The sequence below is a fragment of the Montipora foliosa genome, chromosome 2, assembly GCF_036669935.1.
Source record: "Montipora foliosa isolate CH-2021 chromosome 2, ASM3666993v2, whole genome shotgun sequence".
In the NCBI taxonomy this organism is placed as follows: Eukaryota; Metazoa; Cnidaria; class Anthozoa; order Scleractinia; family Acroporidae; genus Montipora; species Montipora foliosa.
The window spans coordinates 54,627,051-54,647,050 of NC_090870.1; the positions used below are offsets into that span (position 1 = coordinate 54,627,051).

Genomic DNA, 20,000 nt, shown 5'->3' on the forward strand with positions numbered 1-20,000 from the left:
GGCTAGTGAGTCTAATTAGCACATAAACAAAAGAATGTTTTTTTGGCCGCCATTTATGCATTCGGTCTATTAAATAGGAAAACTCCAGTTAAAATAAGGAGGTGTCCTTTTGAAATCAAGGCTTAAAACTTTGGTTACTTAGTGTTTAGTTAACATATTTTTGAAATCCGAAGAAAAATACAAATTGATTTTTTTTTTTCACACTGGTGCTTTAAATCCAAACGCTGTCTGCGGTTGATACGATATTAAATGGATTTTTCCCTTAATTTTCCCCCTTGATTTATGGCTTCGAGTGCTTTTCTTTGACCAACCTCGTTTGCAGGGCCTCTCTTCTTCCCGTCCCCTGTCCCCCGTCCCCTGTCAAGAAAGAGACCTAGGTCTCAAAATGATAAAAATACCAAACAAAAATTAATTTATAAGAGGGGCTAGTTTGTGCCACTTTTTACTCCACTTAAACAAGAGGACCTCTCCTTGACAGCTGTAATTGTCACGGCCAAGCGTGACCATGCCATGGTGTCTCGGAGTGAAGAAGAGAGGACGTTAGAAGTTAACATTAGAAGTTGACGTGATTCCCAGTCAGGTTTGAAGCAGTTCAAGTTGACCGTCGATTGAGCGTTATGTCATATTCCTCGATCTGTCCCTCATAGGTTGATGCACAGAGGAGGGCGCGGCGGTCCACCACCCAGGCGTGGCTACCAAGGCCCAAGACACTACCGAGGAAACAATCAAGGCGGTGGATTCCGTGGGGGACGCGGTGGAGGATTCCGAGGATTTCGCGGCTTTCGTGGAGGACGGTTTTAGAAACATTGTTGTTCATAGTTGACAGAGTGAAGCATGTTGAGACTTTGATCAAGAGCTTCGAGCTCTTCACAGCTTTGTGAAATAAGAGGAACACCAAATGAGCATAGTTCAATGCTCGTCATTTTAATTAATAATTGTTGCTCTTAAGAGAGTACACGACATACTCGGTTGCGCATCTATATCGCCTTCTTTAACACAGACGCGCTACGAAAACAATAAAACTTACCCATATCTTGCCTTGAATTTGCTAATCATCCAACATGGCGACGGGCGGTCGTAGCAAAAGGGTGACCGAGGATCTCAATTTTTTTGTTTGTTTTGAGATGTGAAACGTCTTATAACGAACGTGATTCCCAGACGGTCCGTTAACATACAGGTCTCTTCGAAAATTTCTCAAGTGTCCCACATCGCATCTTTTATGGCTCGTGCTGGCGCTAAAGGTGGCTTTTTCTGAAGGTAGAGTGGGATGACATATAAAAGTCCGCGTTTCAACCTGTATTGTTCGTCGTAACTGTGAGAAAACATGATGACACCCATCGGATACTCTATGAGCGCTTATCTCACACAAACAAAAAAACTCGGTTTCTTCAGTTTGGAAACACCTTAGTTTTCACACAGAACGGGTCTCTGGCCGTTTTCAGTGCTAGAATTCCCTCTGTAGTTCCGAACCCAAAACTGTTTAAAACGTGATACCTAGGAATTAATATTTTGCAACGAGGTTAACTGAAATAGCGTTTTTCTTTCTTCAAATGGCTGTTCGAATGTGAAAGAGGAGCGCGCCTCTAGTCTTGATTCATTCTTATTTTTAGTCCTTCCTTTTTTTATACCCTCCTCATCCCGCTTCTCTACACTCTAAGAACTTTTGCACTGTGCTTTGCTTTCGTTTAACTTATCTCACTGCGTTGAGAGGTTTTCTTCGCACGAAATGCGGATGAAAGAAAACAGAGGAGAGCGATGGTTTCATGCAGAATGGGACGCCTTAAATGCTTTGTTGTAAACGTGGTGGTTCACTTGTCTCTCTGGCCTCTCCTGCTAGCAGAGGTCTCTTTTCTCTAACAGTAATAAATATAATCTGAAAGCACAACAACTTACAAAAGGAAAAGAGCCCTGCCTGGTCACTATACACTTAATATGCGAAGGGTCTTGAAGGAAACAGTGTTGTTTTCCCTCGAGTTCTAATATTTGTCAAAATGCTAATGAAAGGGGCCTCTGGTAATAGAAGAACATCCACATCAAGAGTGGGGCTATGAAAAATTCATAATACAACTTTGCCCCGCACTTATATACTCACGACGACACACTCTTACATACCCAAGAAACAAAAACATTATGTGCATATATATTTGGCAATGCTGTACATTTCAGTGAAATTTCATACAATTCCCCATAATTGTTTAAGCTCTCTCATCGTAAAGTGAACAGCCATTCATGCATACTGTAGTGCATTGCGGACCTATGTTACCCAGAGAGCAATGCGTTACGAGTGTAATTGTGAGGACGTAAATAAAAACCACGAGTTGTGTTGTGTTTGACATGGTGTTTTATCTAGTTAATCGGGACTCAATCGCTACACATACAGCGATGTCTTCAAGCAAAAAATAAATCAAAATTATTCAACATGCAAATACAGTATCAATAACAGACAAGGGCTGACTTACCAAAAGAATGCTCACATACTGCCAGTCGTTTTCTTAACCAAGATTATGGAAACAACACTTTTTTCTCCTCCATGTATCACTTTGTCACAAGTGCTTACTTTCAACATGATTCCATTTTTAGCACGTACAGTAATTATTGATGCCATGAACAATTTTATGAAAGCAACGAATCCTAAGTTATGATTCCTCCCATTATTTTTCGCGGTACTCGAATCATACCACGTGATTCATGTGAATCATATTTGATTCCAGTGCCAGTTTTCCAAATGTGGATAAATCATCATGTGATTAGTGTTATGATTCTCCAGCCTTGGAAAATCATAAGCAACAATTCCGGTGCCCTGTTAAATCACCTTGTGAATTTAACAACATAATTCCAAAATTAAATTTCTTGAGTATTACATATTTATAACATAAGGGCAAAATTTTCTTGTCACTGTCGAGGCACATCGAAAAAAAGTTAGGAAAACAAAGTAAAAAAAGCTGCACTTGTTCTTCTGTCATAGGTCGTCCAGGCATCATGCAACCCGCTCATCAAAATTAAAAATCTTCTAAAGATATGCCAAAAGTTAAAGAATTTAGGGAGATCTCCAACAAAGAAATAAAAACGGTAGGTCACTGACTTAGTTTTTCAGATAATTTTCAAATACTGAAATTTAGAGGGCATTTTTGGGAACATTGCGTGTTGCCATGGTAATCGATATGACGTCATAAGGGCCCTTAAAGTATTACCCAACAATAGCGTTGCAAAGGTATTTATAGTTTGTCTACACGGTGAAATATCCTTCTTTGGTGTCTTTCATCGTTTCACGAACACTATAGAGACGAAAAACCAAACCAAACCAAATGTTCTAGCAGAGATGAGTTACTATATTTTCTTATTCATAGTGCTCTGGAGCGCCGCTTACGCTTTATCTACGCTCCACTATAATTCATCATAACCAGCAAAGCCAATACAAAGCAAAGAGGCATCACGGAAACGTTTTAACAGCTGTTATCATCGGAATCACGTTCCGAGGACAACGAAACAAGGCAACAAGTGTTTGAAATCTAATCAAGGCCAAGGTAAGATATCATTTGGGCTTTGCGAGAAACGAACGGTAGTTCGTTTTTTTCCCGAATTAAGAGTCTTGCAATTGCTATCCTTCAGTAGATGCTTATGATATAACTTTTGTCCTGTGTTTCCCAAATGCATAATCAGCGATTAAACAAATACCTTTACAATATGCCATTGAAACATTAACAGTGTGCATTTATGTTACCGACGTCCATAAGATGGTTAATTAATTCACACATATCGAGCTGCAAGTGACTTGATTACCTTAATCACACTCCGATAGCTCATTGCTTTGGATTTCATGTCTCAGCTGACAAAGAAGAAGCGATACCAATGCTTTTCCTTGTAAAGTACAGCGGGTTCTTTGTTTTGCCGTTACTAGAACATTTTGCAACCAACCCTTCCCCAAACAAGAAACAAGATTACCGAAAGTGTAACTCATGTAAGTAGAAGGACAGTATTTCTGTCGTTTTCTTTTACACGTGAAGAAACAGTGGAATTAGTGTTGAAATTGTCCCCAAAAGAGAAGCAAATCCGTACATTTAAATTTCATGGTTTAAGCTTCGAGCAACGCTTCTGTGGAGACGATGGTAATTAGGATGCATCTTTGCTGTCAAAGTTTTTAACAACCCTTGATAGTCTAAAAATCACTCAGGGTTAGAAATCACATGTACTTATTATCAACTTAAAGTATTGACATTTGATTTAGAAGAGTAAGTATGTTTCTGGTTTTAGAGGCAGTTAGAGAAGTTGGCTCTGTATTGTTTATGTTGTAGATGAAACTCGACTGCCGATGTCAATGCTTTTGTCATGCGTGAAAGCACAAGAATCCAAGCTTAGAAACGGAACAGAAAATACCAATCTGTTTTGGAACTAGGGGCTTAACTACAAAAGCTTTATGAGCAAAATTTATGTCAGCTTTGCCTCAAAACGAATGCATTTTCATCGTTGTCACAATGTTGACTAATCATGTGGACGGTTTCAGTGAGACGATTTTAGCCCAATAACTAATTCCTCGAAGGAGCAACATAGTAACGAGATGAAACGTAGTTTGGCAAAGACCTAAACCGAGCCGGAACACGAAAGTCGACGCGTACGAGGATTCCATCTCTTAAGAGTGACTAAAATATGTTATCAATCCTAACGGTTTTTCAAACACTTTGACGATGATGTTCGTAACATCAAAGGCACCCAGGGCGCAAATTAAGCCAAAAGCCTTCCAGAGATATTTCTAGGCTCCTTGTAATGTACAAATACTGTCTAAAGAGATGTTTTTTGTCACCTAGAACAATTTGGTCTGTTCGGAAATCTTGTGTCCGAAAATTTTAGGGAATGATATCTTCATTTCAGAAAATGCTAGCAGAACGTGGCCTTCTAAGATCTTCGCAGCGAACCATTTGCTCATCCGAAACTGCTAAGTGATCTTTTAATTTTAAGTGCTAAAAATTGCAAAAATAGCCCTTCCAAAAACGTAAGGGACTACTTTTCCGTGGTTGCAAAACTTTTAGGTGATGTTTTAGTAAAGAATTTCTCGTCTGCTGTTTGGCAACATGGAAGCGAAATTCTTAGAACAGTTTGACTCGCTCGAACACACATCTCAGCGAATATTATCGTTGGGCGCTGCCACTGTAACATCGTAACATGTCTTACAAATTAAAAATTGTCGTCATCTTTCTAAAAATGACGATTTACTTTCTACTCTCTCGACTATTTATCCAAAATACCAGTTACGCTGATTTACTTGCGGGCAGTGAAAATTACAGATATATTACAGCTTTCCAGGCGATTTAGTTTTAAGAAAGAGGAAATTTATGTACTCTTTGCACCCTCGGTGAAACACAGACACGCAAATGCGAGCAAAAGCGGTACTAAGTTGTGATATCGCTAATTCTTTTTCCGCAACGGGGAACTAGAACTGCTTGCGTGTAAATTGCTAGTATGACAGTGATTCAATGTAGAAATACCGTTTGATTTTTGAAACCATTCAAATCATCACTTCCGGAATTGGCGTTCTCCTTTAATTTGAAACATTTGCGTAAATGCTAATCGTAAGTGCAGGAGAACTGAATCTTTCACCAAGAAAGGTCAAGAAATGATCCGTCGTCTGAGTAATGGGTTTACAAACATTTTTCCCTAACACGCGAGACTGTGCAAAATCTGCGTTCGAAATCATCACCTCAGGCTAAAAAATGAATCCCACTTTATAATTGAATGGCAAGGATTCATGATAACTAGCAAAGTCAATACAAAGCAAAGAGGCATCAAGTTTGGTAGGTAGGTAGGTAGGTAGGTAGGTAGGTAGGTAGGTGGGTATTAATATATAAAACCCACTTACGTTTTTGATAAAATTTTTAACGGAATGCCTCGATTCCGCTAGATTTTCTTCATTCGGGAGTTGGAACCAAAGTATTACGCCGCTTTTTAAAAACCCTCTCTTCGGTTGAGAAGGTGTCAGATCTGTAGCACTATTGCGGAGATGATAATTAGTCAGATCAGCATTCCTGCTAACAAAAGAGTTCCTGAGGCTTGGCGCGAGGTCAGGATTTTAGTTTAAAGATTAGTTCGTTGACATCGTAAGAGAAAGAGAAGATTTGCATAAATGCGCGGAGTAGCTCAACTTAAACACTCCGGCAAATCGTTAATGTATTTAATAAGAACAACAATGGACCCAGGATTGAGTCCTGAGGCACTCCGCAGGTAAATTGATTCTTTGATAACGGTTGTCCATTGATAATGCATTGCTGCTGACTATTTGTCATCATTGTACGATTCGAACCACTTTAGCTCTATGCCTGAGATACCAAAAATGTTTGTCCATCTTATTTCTCGTGTATTGGATCAAATGCTTTTCTATCATCTAGAAAAATGACACAGTTCAATTTCCCATTTTCCATATTTCAAGCCACTGGCCTCACACATTTGGATAAGAGCCGTTGCCATGGAGTGCTTCGGACGGAATCCTTATTGAAATTCTTAAAAACTCTCCCAATGGGACTGTGAAGAATATTTTATTGCACGTTTTTTGTGATAGTCTCGATTTCTCATAAGGTCCTTAAAGGGAACCTCCACTAAAACAACAAAATAACTTTAAACCACAGAACATAATGTTTACAGTTGGAATTGCTCAATCTTTTTCCAATGAAAACGTTTGTATTCGAGAAAAATAAATTCCAAAAACGCTTATTTTGGCTTTCAAATTTCATGGGCGCCGCCATCTTGAATAATTGTGACGTAACTTGGTTGCCCTATTGTTCTGATACAAAGAGCGATTGTTCTGGAACAATAGGGCAACCAAGTTACGTCACAATTATTCAAGATGGCGGCGCCCGGGAAATTTGAAAACCAAAATAAGCGTTTTTGGAATTTATTTTTCTCGAATACAAACGCTTTCATTGGAAAAAGATTGAGCAATTCCAATTGTAAACATTATATTCTGTGGTTTAAAGCTATTTTGTTGTTTTAGTGGAGGTTCCCTTTAATCTGTGGTGTAATCCAGGTAACTGACTTGACTGTTAGTTGTGAAAAATAGGCGTAAATAACCATAACTGAATTTCCACTAGTAAATGATTGCCATTAATGTTATAACGAAAAAAGGGAACATAAAACTTATTTACCACTTTTCAAATCTCGGCTGTCTCGTAACCACACCTCCGCGTAAATATAACGAAATGCCAAGCGGCTAGAAAGATTTGTTCGTTGCCACGAGTGTTCGTTATATCGGGTTCTGTTCCATACGTGGCAGAATGAAATCGTTTGTTATACTGAGGCCTTCGTTATGTAGGGGTTCCATTGTACTCACCAGGGTACAACAGTGTACCTGTTTCATAACAGGGTTGAAGAGTTTGAAGGGAAGCTTAAGTGTACAAAAGTTTGGTATGTCCGATTCATTTGTCGTATTTATACTAGAGGACGTCTAAGACGTCCAGACGCATTCAACGTCTGGCCGTAAGTGCGACTAATATAAATACGGGACGCACTTAACTTCGACGGCTAGAAATCAAATTCACAATTTTATTCAAAAGACACTGAGATTTAATCACCAAAGAGACTGTGTGCACTTCATTGATAAGTGCGTCCCAGTTTAGTGCGTCTCGTCTTTATACTAGACGGCTTAGACGTCTCAGACGACTAAGACGTCTGTTAACTGCGTCATTTAGACGCACTTAACTTGAGACGTTTAATTCGTCTGACGTTTAGTGCATGCGTCCACCTTACTTCCCGTATTTATATTAGTCGTCTAAGACGTCTAAGATGTTTTAGAGAGTCCTCAAGTATAAATACGGCCATTGATGACTCTAAACAGTTTGGCAATTTCAGGAATGTTGCGGCAATTTTCAGCTATTGATTCGTCATTCTTTTAAAAGGCGCTTTGGATAAGTGTAAATGGAAACTTAAAGTATATCCCTAATCGTAGTAAATGTGCTTATTGAAGGTCCAGTTGAATTCAAGAACCATGGAATCAACCTCAAAATTGAGGGTAGTATTGGTGGCGTTAGAGTGGAGATCTAACCGTTGGAGGTTGTCAACGTTCAATAGAGAGTTGGCCATACAATTAGCTAAATGCCCTGAAGTGAAGGTCTCCGTTTTGGTCCCACGATGTGACCAGGAGGAAAGGAAAGCGGCTCATAACAACAAAGTGTCCCTAATCCAGGCAAAAGAAATGACCGGTTTTGAAGAGACCTATTGGCTTTCCTTTCCACCAGATGACCTTCAAATTGACTTTATTGTTGGACATGGAGTTGAACTGGGTCGTCACGCGCAAGTAATAAGAGACCATCGTCAATGTAAGTGGATTCAGTTCGTGCACACCGATCCAGAGGAGCTGGGGATGTTCAAGGATGACTCCGATGCCATTTCTAAGGCGGAAAGGCAGCATCAACTTGAAGTGGATCTCTGTGTAGAGGCTGATTGTGTTGTAGCAGTCGGGCCTAAGCTTGCAGAGGCTTATCGCTCTTATCTTAGCTTTTGTGAGAAGGACCAAGACGTGTTTGTCCTTACGCCAGGCATTTTCAGTGAGTTTTTCAACGTAGTACGGGGTAAGCAAGACGGAAGCAAGTGTAGAGTTTTAGCTTTTGGCCTTGGCGATCCCGAAGATTTCTCTCTGAAGGGATTTGATATTGTAGCTGGAGCTGTAGGTAAGCTCGATGATGCCATTTGCATCTTTGTTGGCGCACAAGACAGGCATCAAGATGAAGTAGCAGATCGTTTGAAGAAATTTAGCATTTCTCCAGAACGACTAAGAGTAAGGACTTTCATAAAAACCAGGGAACGATTGAAACAACAGTTGTCTGAGGTAAATATTGCTATCTTGCCATCGAGATCCGAAGGTTTTGGTCTCGCCGCGCTGGAAGCCTTGTCAGCAGGGCTACCCGTTCTTGTAAGTGACAACTCAGGATTCGGAAAAGCCCTTCAAGAGGTTCCGTTTGGTTCCCATTATGTAGTTTCTTCTGAAGATGCTGCATTGTGGGCTAAAAAAATCAAGGAGATTTGGGCCAAGAAGAGAGAAACACGGCTGAAAGAAGCTAAAGATTTGCGCGAGAACTACGGCAAGAAATACATTTGGGAAGAACAATGCAACGATCTTGTCGAGAGGATGAAGAAAGTCCTTGATGGTAGGTCTTTTTCCATTTTAGTGAAATCCATGTAAAAGTAATTTAGTACCGCACCCTGCGAAGATCAGAATCTTTTAGGTTATTTTAGCCTCCCACGCAGTCGCTTTTAGTGTAGTTGTATTTCACACCCTACCCACGAACGCCTGCCTAGCTGAAGACAACATTCCTTTATTATTATTAATTTGTTATTATAAAATAAGCTTCCAGCTTATATTGGGCTTCCTCGCTACATAATTGTCTGCGATCTAGGAATTCGTAAAAGCGAATATCGACACATTTTCATTTTACCAACTGGACATATATTAAGCTGTATGTTACAAAAAATAGGCCGACACAGACTCCCTTCTGTGGATTTTTGTTCGCGACTTGTAGGTTATTCTGCCTTCAAAGCTTAGCTCTGACTAGCATGCCTTAAAGTGATTTTTCTCTTTTATAAGATATAGTAGGACATTTTTTGAAAATGGTCCTCAGCAGTGGTTGATTTTGAATAAATCTCCATCTCTGCATAATTTTTTTTTTCAAGTTTTATTCACGACTGGATGAAATGTCGTGACAAATGTAATGTTAGAAAGGCATCATCAGTTCCATCGATATCCCTTTGGCAGACCTCTTGTCACCCAGTAAACCTAATTTACTCAGTTAGACATTATTATTATTATTATTATTATTATTATTATTATTATTATTATTATTATTATTTCCTCGTGAGTCTGTTTCTTTTGTTGTAATTCCCACGATCTGCTGGCGAACTTTTGATAATGTTCTCTCTGCCAAATGTTTGCCATATCTACGCGCATGAAGGCGTGTTTTTAAATTAGAGAGAGAAATTCCTGGAAAGCTTTCCTCCGAGGAATTTGTTCCTAGAAGTCTGATAGAATCGCCTTTGATAAAGGCCTCTCCTGTCACACGGTGGGTGCAAGATGCCAGGCAAGATGTGTAGTGTGACAGATTCAGTGTTAGGAACAATCACATATCAAACATGAATGGGAAAGGAATGTAATCAGGCGTTTGTGGGAGGGTGACCCGAAATCACTGACCCCTGGCCCATGGACCCATCAACGGACTGGGTCCACGGACTGCCTCACGGACCGGTCTACGGACTACCCCTACGGACCCCCTATACGGACCACCTTGAAACAACATAAAAAAACTAAAGATTTGACTTACCGGTTGTCTGGATAGACCACTCGTGTCGGCGAAATCTCAACCGTTACGCTCCGCAAATTTAACAGACTAATGCTCAGGTTCGGGAGTAAAGTCTATTAATCACACATTGCCCCTTCCTTCGCTGTGTGTTATATGTCAATCAATTCCCATTAAGCTTACTATATGTACCAAGTTCCTTCATCAATAGTTCTAGATTTTGATTAAAAGTGAATTAACTACAAAACTTATGTAGTGAGACTATGCTTCTTTCCTTTCCTCCGCCATTTTGTTCGGATCATTCTCGCGAGGGTTTGTGAACTCGCCCCAGGCTTCACGATCTCTCCGTTCCGAACAAACTGGCCGAAGGAACTTAGATATTACCGGTCTTCTTCGAAGCACTCCGGTCAACAGCGAAGGAAAAGGCAACACCTGTGCCTTGGTCTGATTTGCGGAGCGTAACGGCTGAGATTTTAGCGGCAGGAGTGGTCTATCCAGACAACCGGTATAAACAAATTTTCAGTTGTTGTTTATTTTTCTTTATATATTTTTAATTCTGTGTTGTTTTGGGGTGCTCCGTAGAGGGGGTCCGTAAGGGTAGTCCGTGGACCGGCCCGTAAGCCAGTCCCATGGACCCGGTCCGGACCTGGTCCGTAGGGGGGTCCACACTGCAACCGGAGCGTTTTCAAGACTCCAACTTTCGAAACCGTTTTCGAAAGTCTCCGTTTTCATCAGCTTTTTCGGGAGTTTTGTGTGGACGGCAGGTGAAAACGAATCAAAACTTATGGGTTTTCAAACGAAAACGAAATAGTGTGGTCGGGGCCTTAATCCATCTGTAAAGGGACCGAAACGTCTGTTATTTCTACATTCAGTCACTAAAGGTAACAGAAATGTTTCTACAGTCACTTTTCTCTTTACAGACACCTTTCGAGCACACTTCCCTAAAACCGGCTTTATTTGGTTTTATGAATGGCCAGCTGTAACTGATTCCATCATTTAAGTCATCTGAATTCTCGCTCTAGGTTGGTCAGATATCTCGCTCAACATGGGCAGCTGGTGCGGAGTCTACGAAAGAGATAATATCATAGTATTCAGTGATAAAATAATAGTCAGAGTGAACATCTTACCTTAGCAAACTCCCTAGCTTCAATCAAACTACCACGAAGCATGAGATACACAATCAATAATGATTACGGACAGTTGTAAAAACCGGATAAGTGGGTGTCGGATACTCATGACAAAGCCAAACAAGCAAAGTTGTATTATTAATTCTGTGGCCCTACATTATCAACAACAACAACAACAACAACAACTTTATTAGCTTGTTTAAGTGGAAAAAGAGATTTACAAATATATAGGGAACAGTAACTCAGACCTCAGAATAACTAAGAAGCTAATCTAGCTGAGCTTTTTTCAGAAGTTTATAATTTTGCAAATGATGAATCAAATTTCACCAGTGACAAATCTACCTGTACTGACATCAAGGGGAAAGAACCATGCCCATCTAAAAGCCTTTCACAGTCCTTTGACAACCGAAGGTTTGCTTATTATATAACCTTACTTACTGAAGTGTGGGTCATTAAGTTATGTGTCTGGATACCAACAATTGATTCATTTTAACACAGGAAGCTTGGTCTCATGGTTCTGATCACCTTTTTAAATGTGGTTTCTACCTGCTATGACAGAATGTAGTGTATTTAGACTTGTAAATTTGTCACGTTCTGTGTTGCTTTTGCAAAGGTACTTAGAGAAACATATTGGGCCGCTTATTTAAACGATGGTTGGCGGCTGCTTAACGAAACCGAGTCCCAAGTCATTTTCATTTTGGCCAATTCTAGTGTGTAGAGGATGTCCAATGTCAAAAGTAGTGTCGAGAAGGCACGAGCAAAAGAGAAAAGCTTTTGTGAACTTGAAGCAACTCACTTGGAGGAGGTTCTGGAGGTAAAATGATTGCCGTAAACCGCGGTCTAAGTTAGACTTAGTTTAAATAACCGGCCCACTATGTGCATGTATAGCACCATCTTGCCCGCTCGGGTAGCCAATCACAGCGCGCGATTTGGTTCATCTTGCCCGCTCACGGAGCTAGTCATATAATAAGGGAGACTACTGACTGAAGATTTTCCTTGGCATACGTCCGATAATTGAAAAAAGGGCAAAAAAAATTTAAATGAAAAGAAAAAAACTGTAACTACAGCAAGGAAAGGTTACGTTTATACAAACGCTGGCCGTGTAGCACTTATATTTTAAACAGAGTTAACTGAATAGAGGGTAATGTGAAGTGCTAGATTTCTATCCCATATGAACCATGTGAGCGTTCATATGGGATAGAAATCTAGCACTTCACATTACCCTCTATTCAGTTAACTCTGTTTAAAATATAAGTGCTAAAAAACTGATTCGTTATTTTTTAACACTAGTTCTTTGATTGATCGAAACTACCACAATTTTTAGTTTGTTTCCTTGAAAAGGATATCGAAGAGCCATCTTAAGTTATCGAAAATTAATGTGGCGCTGAACCTACAGTATAGATTTGTTTCAAACTTTGCAAGAAGATGAATCTTAATATGCGAATTCCAATTCAATGATTAAAAATGGGGATCACGTAACTCATTTTTGACTTACAGCGGAACATAAAGCTAAAATTAGAGGTGACTTAAGAGGCTATGTTGTTGCTATGGTAACCTATTATGTCACAAAAGAAAAGATCAAAACTTGTTTAACAATAATTGGGCATTGTTTCCCTTTCAAGGAAAGAAACCAAAGATTAATGACTATAAGAAATGTTGGACACTGACTTATTTGAACGTCAAACGACGTTCTCAAAAAACTTGGTAAAGACGTTTCGACCGAAAACCTTCGGTCATCCTCGGTTTGAATTTGACAAAAAAGCGACAGCTTCTTTCAACGGTTCATATTTGCGTATGTACGTGACTACAAGCCTGAGTACACGTGATCTCTGCGCGAGACGAAGAACATTATGCAAGTGAAACATAAATGTCAGGAATTTCTATATGTTCATTCCCCGCATTCTGAGCAATTTCCACGGCCGCCCACTCTCCACGATGGTGGTATAGGTACGTCGATGACAGCCACGTTTGTCTGCCAAAGGAGTACGTGCAGGATTTCCATGCCCACCTCAACTCTATTAACCCACACATACAATTTACTAGTGAGGTTGAAAGCGACAACGGTTTCTCCTTTTTAGACACTACAGCAGTTAGAGCGAACGGTCGCATACAGGTCAACGTGTACCGAAAGCCGACACACACTGATAAATATCTTGATTTCTACTCTCATCATCCAGCTCAACACAAAAGATCAGTAGTTAATACACTCCTTGATAGAGTGGAGAAAATCCCATCAACAAATAGAGGGAAACGCAAAGAAAAGCAACATGTTATGAAAGTCTTGATGAACAACAACTATCCCTTGCAATTTATCAAGAAGTGTGACTCCGCACGCAAAGCCAGGCATCGCGACTCCAACACTAACAACACTACAAATGAAGTAACAACACTATTTGTTGTCCTACCCTACGTGAAAAACGTAACAGAAAGAGTGTCGCGAGTGCTACGCAACAACGGATTCAAAGTTGGTTTTAAACCACTCAGCACTTTAGGCACAATCTTTTCAAGACCAAAGGACAAACCAACCCTGTTTCAGTCTCGATGTATTGTATACAAAGTAAACTGCCTTGATTGCGATTTCGCATATTATGGCCAAACGGCTAGAGCTCTTGCCAGAAGGCTTAGTGAACATAGAAGAGCTGTCCGTGTTTGCGACGGCAATTCTAAAATTGCGCAACACGCAAACCAATTTGGCCATAATATGGACTTTGACCACGCCACTATAGTTGACAAGGCAGTTGACTATCACAAGAGACGTTTCCTGGAGGCTTGACATTCAAAGAGAGACCAGAATGCGGGGAATGGACATATAGAAATTCCTGACATTTATGTTTCACTTGCATAATGCTCTTCGTCTCGCGAAGAGATCACGTGTACTCAGGCTTGTAGTCACGCACATACGCAAATATGAACCGTTGAAAAAAGCTGTCGCTTTTTTGTCAAATTCAAACAGAGGACGACCAAAGGTTTTCGGTCGAAACGTCTTTACCAAGTTTTTTGAGAACGTCGTTTGACGTTCAAATAAGTCAGTGTCCAACATTTCTTATAGTCATTATACAAATTCCTGACTGCAATTTCAGCATATTTTGTTTAAACCAAAGATTGCTGTAATAAAAAAATAACGAAACCGTTTTGAGTCACCTTAATTGCAGACTTGTGTTCATTTAACACAAGTCAATATAAATTTAACAGATAGACTTGAGAATTATTCAATAGTTTAACCAGTGACTGCAAAAAAGGGAAATAGAAGGTCAGTAACGAAAGATGGCTTAGATACTTATCTCGTACTATGTTCTGTCTATAGGGTGTGGTATTTCTCCGTCCAACCAGCAGAACGATCAAAGGATAGATTCAAAAGAAAATGAACGTTCTAATGCAAAGCAAGCGAACAGTATGCACAGCAAAAATGAAGAATCACTACTGCACTCAGCCGCTAAGGTTCCAGACGTCATTACTACTAAGAAAATACTGTCTATTGAGCGTGACATTGATTCAAGAAACAGCAATGGAGCAACGCCATTGATGATTGCGGGTTATCATGGTAGATTAGATGCATTAAATGTCCTAATAGAAAAAGGGTCAGATCCTACTTTTAGAGACAATGATGGGTGGACAATCCTGCACTATGCTGCGCAAGACGGCCAAGACGCTACCATTGAGAAGATACTGTCTCTTGGAACTGACATTGATTCAAGAAGCAGCAACGGAGCAACGCCATTGATGATTGCAGCTTTTCATGGTAGATTAGATGAATTAAATGTCCTATTGGAAAGAAAATCAGATGCTACTTTGAAAGACAACAACGGGTGGACATTGCTACACCATGCTGCGCAAGGCGGTAATCATGTCATCATTGAGAAGATACTGTCTCTTGGACTTGCCATTGATTCAAGAAGCAGCAATAGAGCAACGCCATTGATGATTGCAGCTCGTAAGGGTAGATTAGATGCATTCAGTGTCCTAATAGAAAGAAGATCAGATCCTACTTTGAAAGACAACAACGGGGATACATTGCTACACCATGCTGCGCAAGGCGGTAATGAAGTCATCATTGAGAAGCTACTGTCTCTTGGACTTGACATTGATTCAAGAAGCAGCAATGGAGCAACGCCATTAATGATTGCAGCTCGTGAGGGTAGATTAGATGCATTCAGTGTCCTAGTAGAAAGAAGATCAGATCCTACATTGAAAGACAACAACGGGGATACATTGCTATACTATGCTGCACAAGGCGGTAATGATGTCATCATTGAGAAGCTACTGTCTCTTGGACTTGACATTGATTCAAGAAACAGCAGTGGAGGAACGCCATTGATGACTGCAGCTTTTGAGGGTAGATTAGATGCATTCAGTGTCCTAATAGGAAGAAAATCAGATCCTACTTTGAAAAACAACGACGGGGTTACATTGCTACACTGTGCTGCAGGAGGCGGTAATGTTGTCATCATTGAGAAGCTACTGTCTCTTGGACTTGACATTGATTCAAGAAGCAGCAATGGAGCAACGCCATTGATGATTGCTGCTCATGAGGGTAGATTAGATGCATTCAGTGTCCTAATAGGACGAAAATCAGATCCTACTTTAAAAAACAACGACGGGGTTACATTGCTACACTATGCTGCGCAAGGCGGTAATGTTGTCATCATTGAGAAGCTACTGTCTCTTGGACTTGACATTGATTCAAGAGACAGCGATGGAGCAACGCCATTGATGATTGCCGCTCGTGAGGGTAGATTAGATGCATTCAGTGTCCTAATAGGAAGAAAATCAGATCCTACTTTGAAAAACAACGACGGGCTTACATTGCTACACTATGCTGCACAAGGCGGTAATGTTGTCATCATTCAGAAGCTACTGTCTCTTGGACTTGACATTGATTCAAGAGACAGCGATGGAACAACGCCATTGATGATTGCCGCTCGTGAGGGTAGATTAGATGCATTCAGTGTCCTAATAGGAAGAAAATCAGATCCTACTTTGAAAAACAACGACGGGCTTACATTGCTACACTATGCTGCGCAAGGCGGTAATGTTGTCATCATTAAGAAGCTACTGTCTCTTGGACTTGACATTGATTCAAGAGACAGCGATGGAGCAACGCCATTGATGATTGCCGCTCGTGAGGGTAGATTAGATGCATTCAGTGTCCTAATAGGAAGAAAATCAGATCCTACTTTGAAAAACAACGACGGGCTTACATTGCTACACTATGCTGCGCAAGGCGGTAATGTTGTCATCATTGAGAAGCTATTGTCTCTTGGACTTGGCATTGATTCAAGAAACAGCATTGTAGGAACGCCATTGATGATTGCAGCTCTTTGTGGTAGATTAGATGCATTCAGTGTCCTAATAGGAAGAAAATCAGATCCTACTTTGAAAAACGACGGGGTTACATTGCTACACTGTGCTGCAGGAGGCGGTAATGTTGTCATCATTGAGAAGCTACTGTCTCTTGGACTTGACATTGATTCAAGAGACAGCGATGGAACAACGCCATTGATGATTGCAGCTTGTTATGGTAGATTAGATGCATTCAGTGTCCTAATAGAAAGAAAATCAGACACTACTTTGAAAGACAACAACGGGGATACATTGCTACATTATGCTGCACAAGGCGGTAATGATGTCATCATTGAGAAGCTACTGTCTCTTGGACTTGACATTGATTCAAGAAGCAGCAATGGAGCAACGCCATTGATGATTGCCGCTCAAGAGGGTAGATTAGATGCATTCAGTGTCCTAATAGGAAGGAAATCAGATCCTACTTTGAAAAACAACGACGGGTTTACATTGCTACACTATGCTGCAGAAGGTGGTAATGTTGTCATCATTGAGAAGCTACTGTCTCTTGGACTTGACATTGATTCAAGAGACAGCAATGGAGCAACGCCATTGATGATTGCAGCCTTTTTTGGTAGATTAGATGCATTCAGTGTCCTAATAGAAAGAAAATCAGATCCTACTTTGAAAAACAACGACGGGCTTACATTGCTACACTATGCTGCAAGAGGCGGTAATGTTGTCATCATTGAAAAGCTACTGTCTCTTGGACTTGACATTGATTCAAGAAGCAGCAATGGAGCAACGCCATTGATGATTGCCGCTCAAGAGGGTAGATTAGATGCATTCAGTGTCCTAATAGGAAGAAAATCAGATCCTACTTTGAAAAACAACGACGGGTTTACATTGCTACACTATGCTGCACAAGGTGGTAATGTTGTCATCATTGAGAAGCTACTGTCTCTTGGACTTGACATTGATTCAAGAGACAGCAATGGAGCAACGCCATTGATGACTGCAGCTTGTGAGGGTAGATTAGATGCATTCAGTGTCCTAATACGAAGAAAATCAGATCCTACTTTGAAAAACAACGACGGGGTTACATTGCTACACTGTGCTGCAAGAGGCGGTAATGTTGTCATCATTGAGAAGCTACTGTCTCTTGGACTTGACATTGATTCAAAAGACAGCAATGGAGCAACGCCATTGATGACTGCAGCTTGTGAGGGTAGATTAGATGCATTCAGTGTCGTAATACGAAGAAAATCAGATCCTACTTTGAAAAACAACGGCGGGGTTACATTGCTACACTATGCTGCAGGAGGCGGTAATGTTGTCATCATTGAGAAGCTACTGTCTCTTGGACTTGACATTGATTCAAGAAACAGCAGTGGAGGAACGCCATTGATGACTGCAGCTTGTGAGGGTAGATTAGATGCATTCAGTGTCCTAATAGGAAGAAAATCAGATCCTACTTTGAAAAACAACGACGGGGTTACATTGCTACACTATGCTGCAGGAGGCGGTAATGTTGTCATCATTGAGAAGCTACTGTCTCTTGGACTTGACATTGATTCAAGAAACAGCAGTGGAGCAACGCCATTGATGACTGCAGCTTTTAAGGGTAGATTAGATGCATTCAGTGTCCTAATAGGAAGAAAATCAGATCCTACTTTGAAAAACAACGACGGGGTTACATTGCTACACTATGCTGCAGGAGGCGGTAATGTTGTCATCATTGAGAAGCTACTGTCTCTTGGACTTGACATTGATTCAAGAAGCAGCAATGGAGCAACGCCATTGATGATTGCTGCTCGTGAGGGTAGATTAGATGCATTCAGTGTCCTAATACGAAGAAAATCAGATCCTACTTTGAAAAACAACGGCGGGGTTACATTGCTACACTATGCTGCAGGAGGCGGTAATGTTGTCATCATTGAGAAGCTACTGTCTCTTGGACTTGACATTGATTCAAGAGACAGCGATGGAGCAACGCCATTGATGATTGCAGCTTGGAAGGGTAGATTAGATGCATTCAGTTTCCTAATAGAAAGAAAATCAGATCCTACTTTGAAAAACAACAACGGGGATGCATTGCTATACTATGCTGCACAAGGCGGTAATGATGTCATCATTGAGAAGCTACTGTCTCTTGGACTTGACATTGATTCAAGAAGCAGCAATGGAGCAACGCCATTGATGATTGCCGCTCAAAAGGGTAGATTAGATGCATTCAGTGTCCTAATAGGAAGAAAATCAGATCCTACTTTGAAAAACAACGACGGGGTTACATTGCTACACTGTGCTGCAAGAGGCGGTAATGTTGTCATCATTGAGAAGCTACTGTCTCTTGGACTTGACATTGATTCAAGAAACAGCAGTGGAGAAACGCCATTGATGACTGCAGCTTGTGAGGGTAGATTAGATGCATTCAGTGTCCTAATACGAAGAAAATCAGATCCTACTTTGAAAAACAACGGCGGGGTTACATTGCTACACTATGCTGCAGGAGGCGGTAATGTTGTCATCATTGAGAAGCTACTGTCTCTTGGACTTGACATTGATTCAAGAAACAGCAGTGGAGCAACGCCATTGATGACTGCAGCTTTTAAGGGTAGATTAGATGCATTCAGTGTCCTAATAGGAAGAAAATCAGATCCTACTTTGAAAAACAACGACGGGGTTACATTGCTACACTATGCTGCAGGAGGCGGTAATGTTGTCATCATTGAGAAGCTACTGTCTCTTGGACTTGACATTGATTCAAGAGACAGCGATGGAGCAACGCCATTGATGATTGCAGCTTGTAAGGGTAGATTAGATGCATTCAGTTTCCTAATAGAAAGAAAATCAGATCCTACTTTAAAAAACAACAACGGGGATGCATTGCTATACTATGCTGCACAAGGCGGTAATGATGTCATCATTGAGAAGCTACTGTCTCTTGGACTTGACATTGATTCAAGAAGCAGCAATGGAGCAACGCCATTGATGATTGCAGCTTGTGAGGGTAGACAGACACTACTTTGAAAGACAACAACGGGGATACATTGCTACATTATGCTGCGCAAGGCGGTAATGATATCATCATTGACAAGCTACTGTCTCGTGGACTTGACATTGATTCAAGAGACAGCAATGGAGCAACGCCATTGATGATTGCCGCTCGTGAGGGTAGATTAGATGCATTCAGTGTCCTAATAGGAAGAAAATCAGATCCTACTTTGAAAAACAACGACGGGCTTACATTGCTACACTATGCTGCAGGAGGCGGTAATGTTGTCATCATTGAGAAGCTACTGTCTCTTGGACTTGACATTGA

At 40.7% G+C, this 20,000-nt stretch overlaps 1 protein-coding gene and 1 pseudogene across 1 annotated transcript in view; both read left to right on the plus strand.

Annotated features, from left to right (window-relative positions):
- LOC137987866 (ATP-dependent RNA helicase A protein-like) overlaps positions 1-1,036 on the plus strand; it is an 11,959-nt pseudogene extending 10,923 nt beyond the window's left edge.
- Positions 1,037-3,276: 2,240 nt separating this feature from the next.
- Positions 3,277-20,000, plus strand: part of LOC137987875 (uncharacterized) — a 21,514-nt gene continuing 4,790 nt past the window's right edge. The window contains exons 1-4 of the mRNA XM_068833966.1: positions 3,277-3,524; positions 7,949-9,128; positions 14,703-19,682; positions 19,715-20,000. The exon at positions 19,715-20,000 is cut by the window's right edge and continues 842 nt beyond it. Of these exons, the coding sequence (XP_068690067.1) occupies positions 7,970-9,128; positions 14,703-19,682; positions 19,715-20,000 (6,425 nt within the window). The 5' untranslated portion in view covers positions 3,277-3,524; positions 7,949-7,969. The remainder of the gene's footprint in view (positions 3,525-7,948; positions 9,129-14,702; positions 19,683-19,714) is intronic.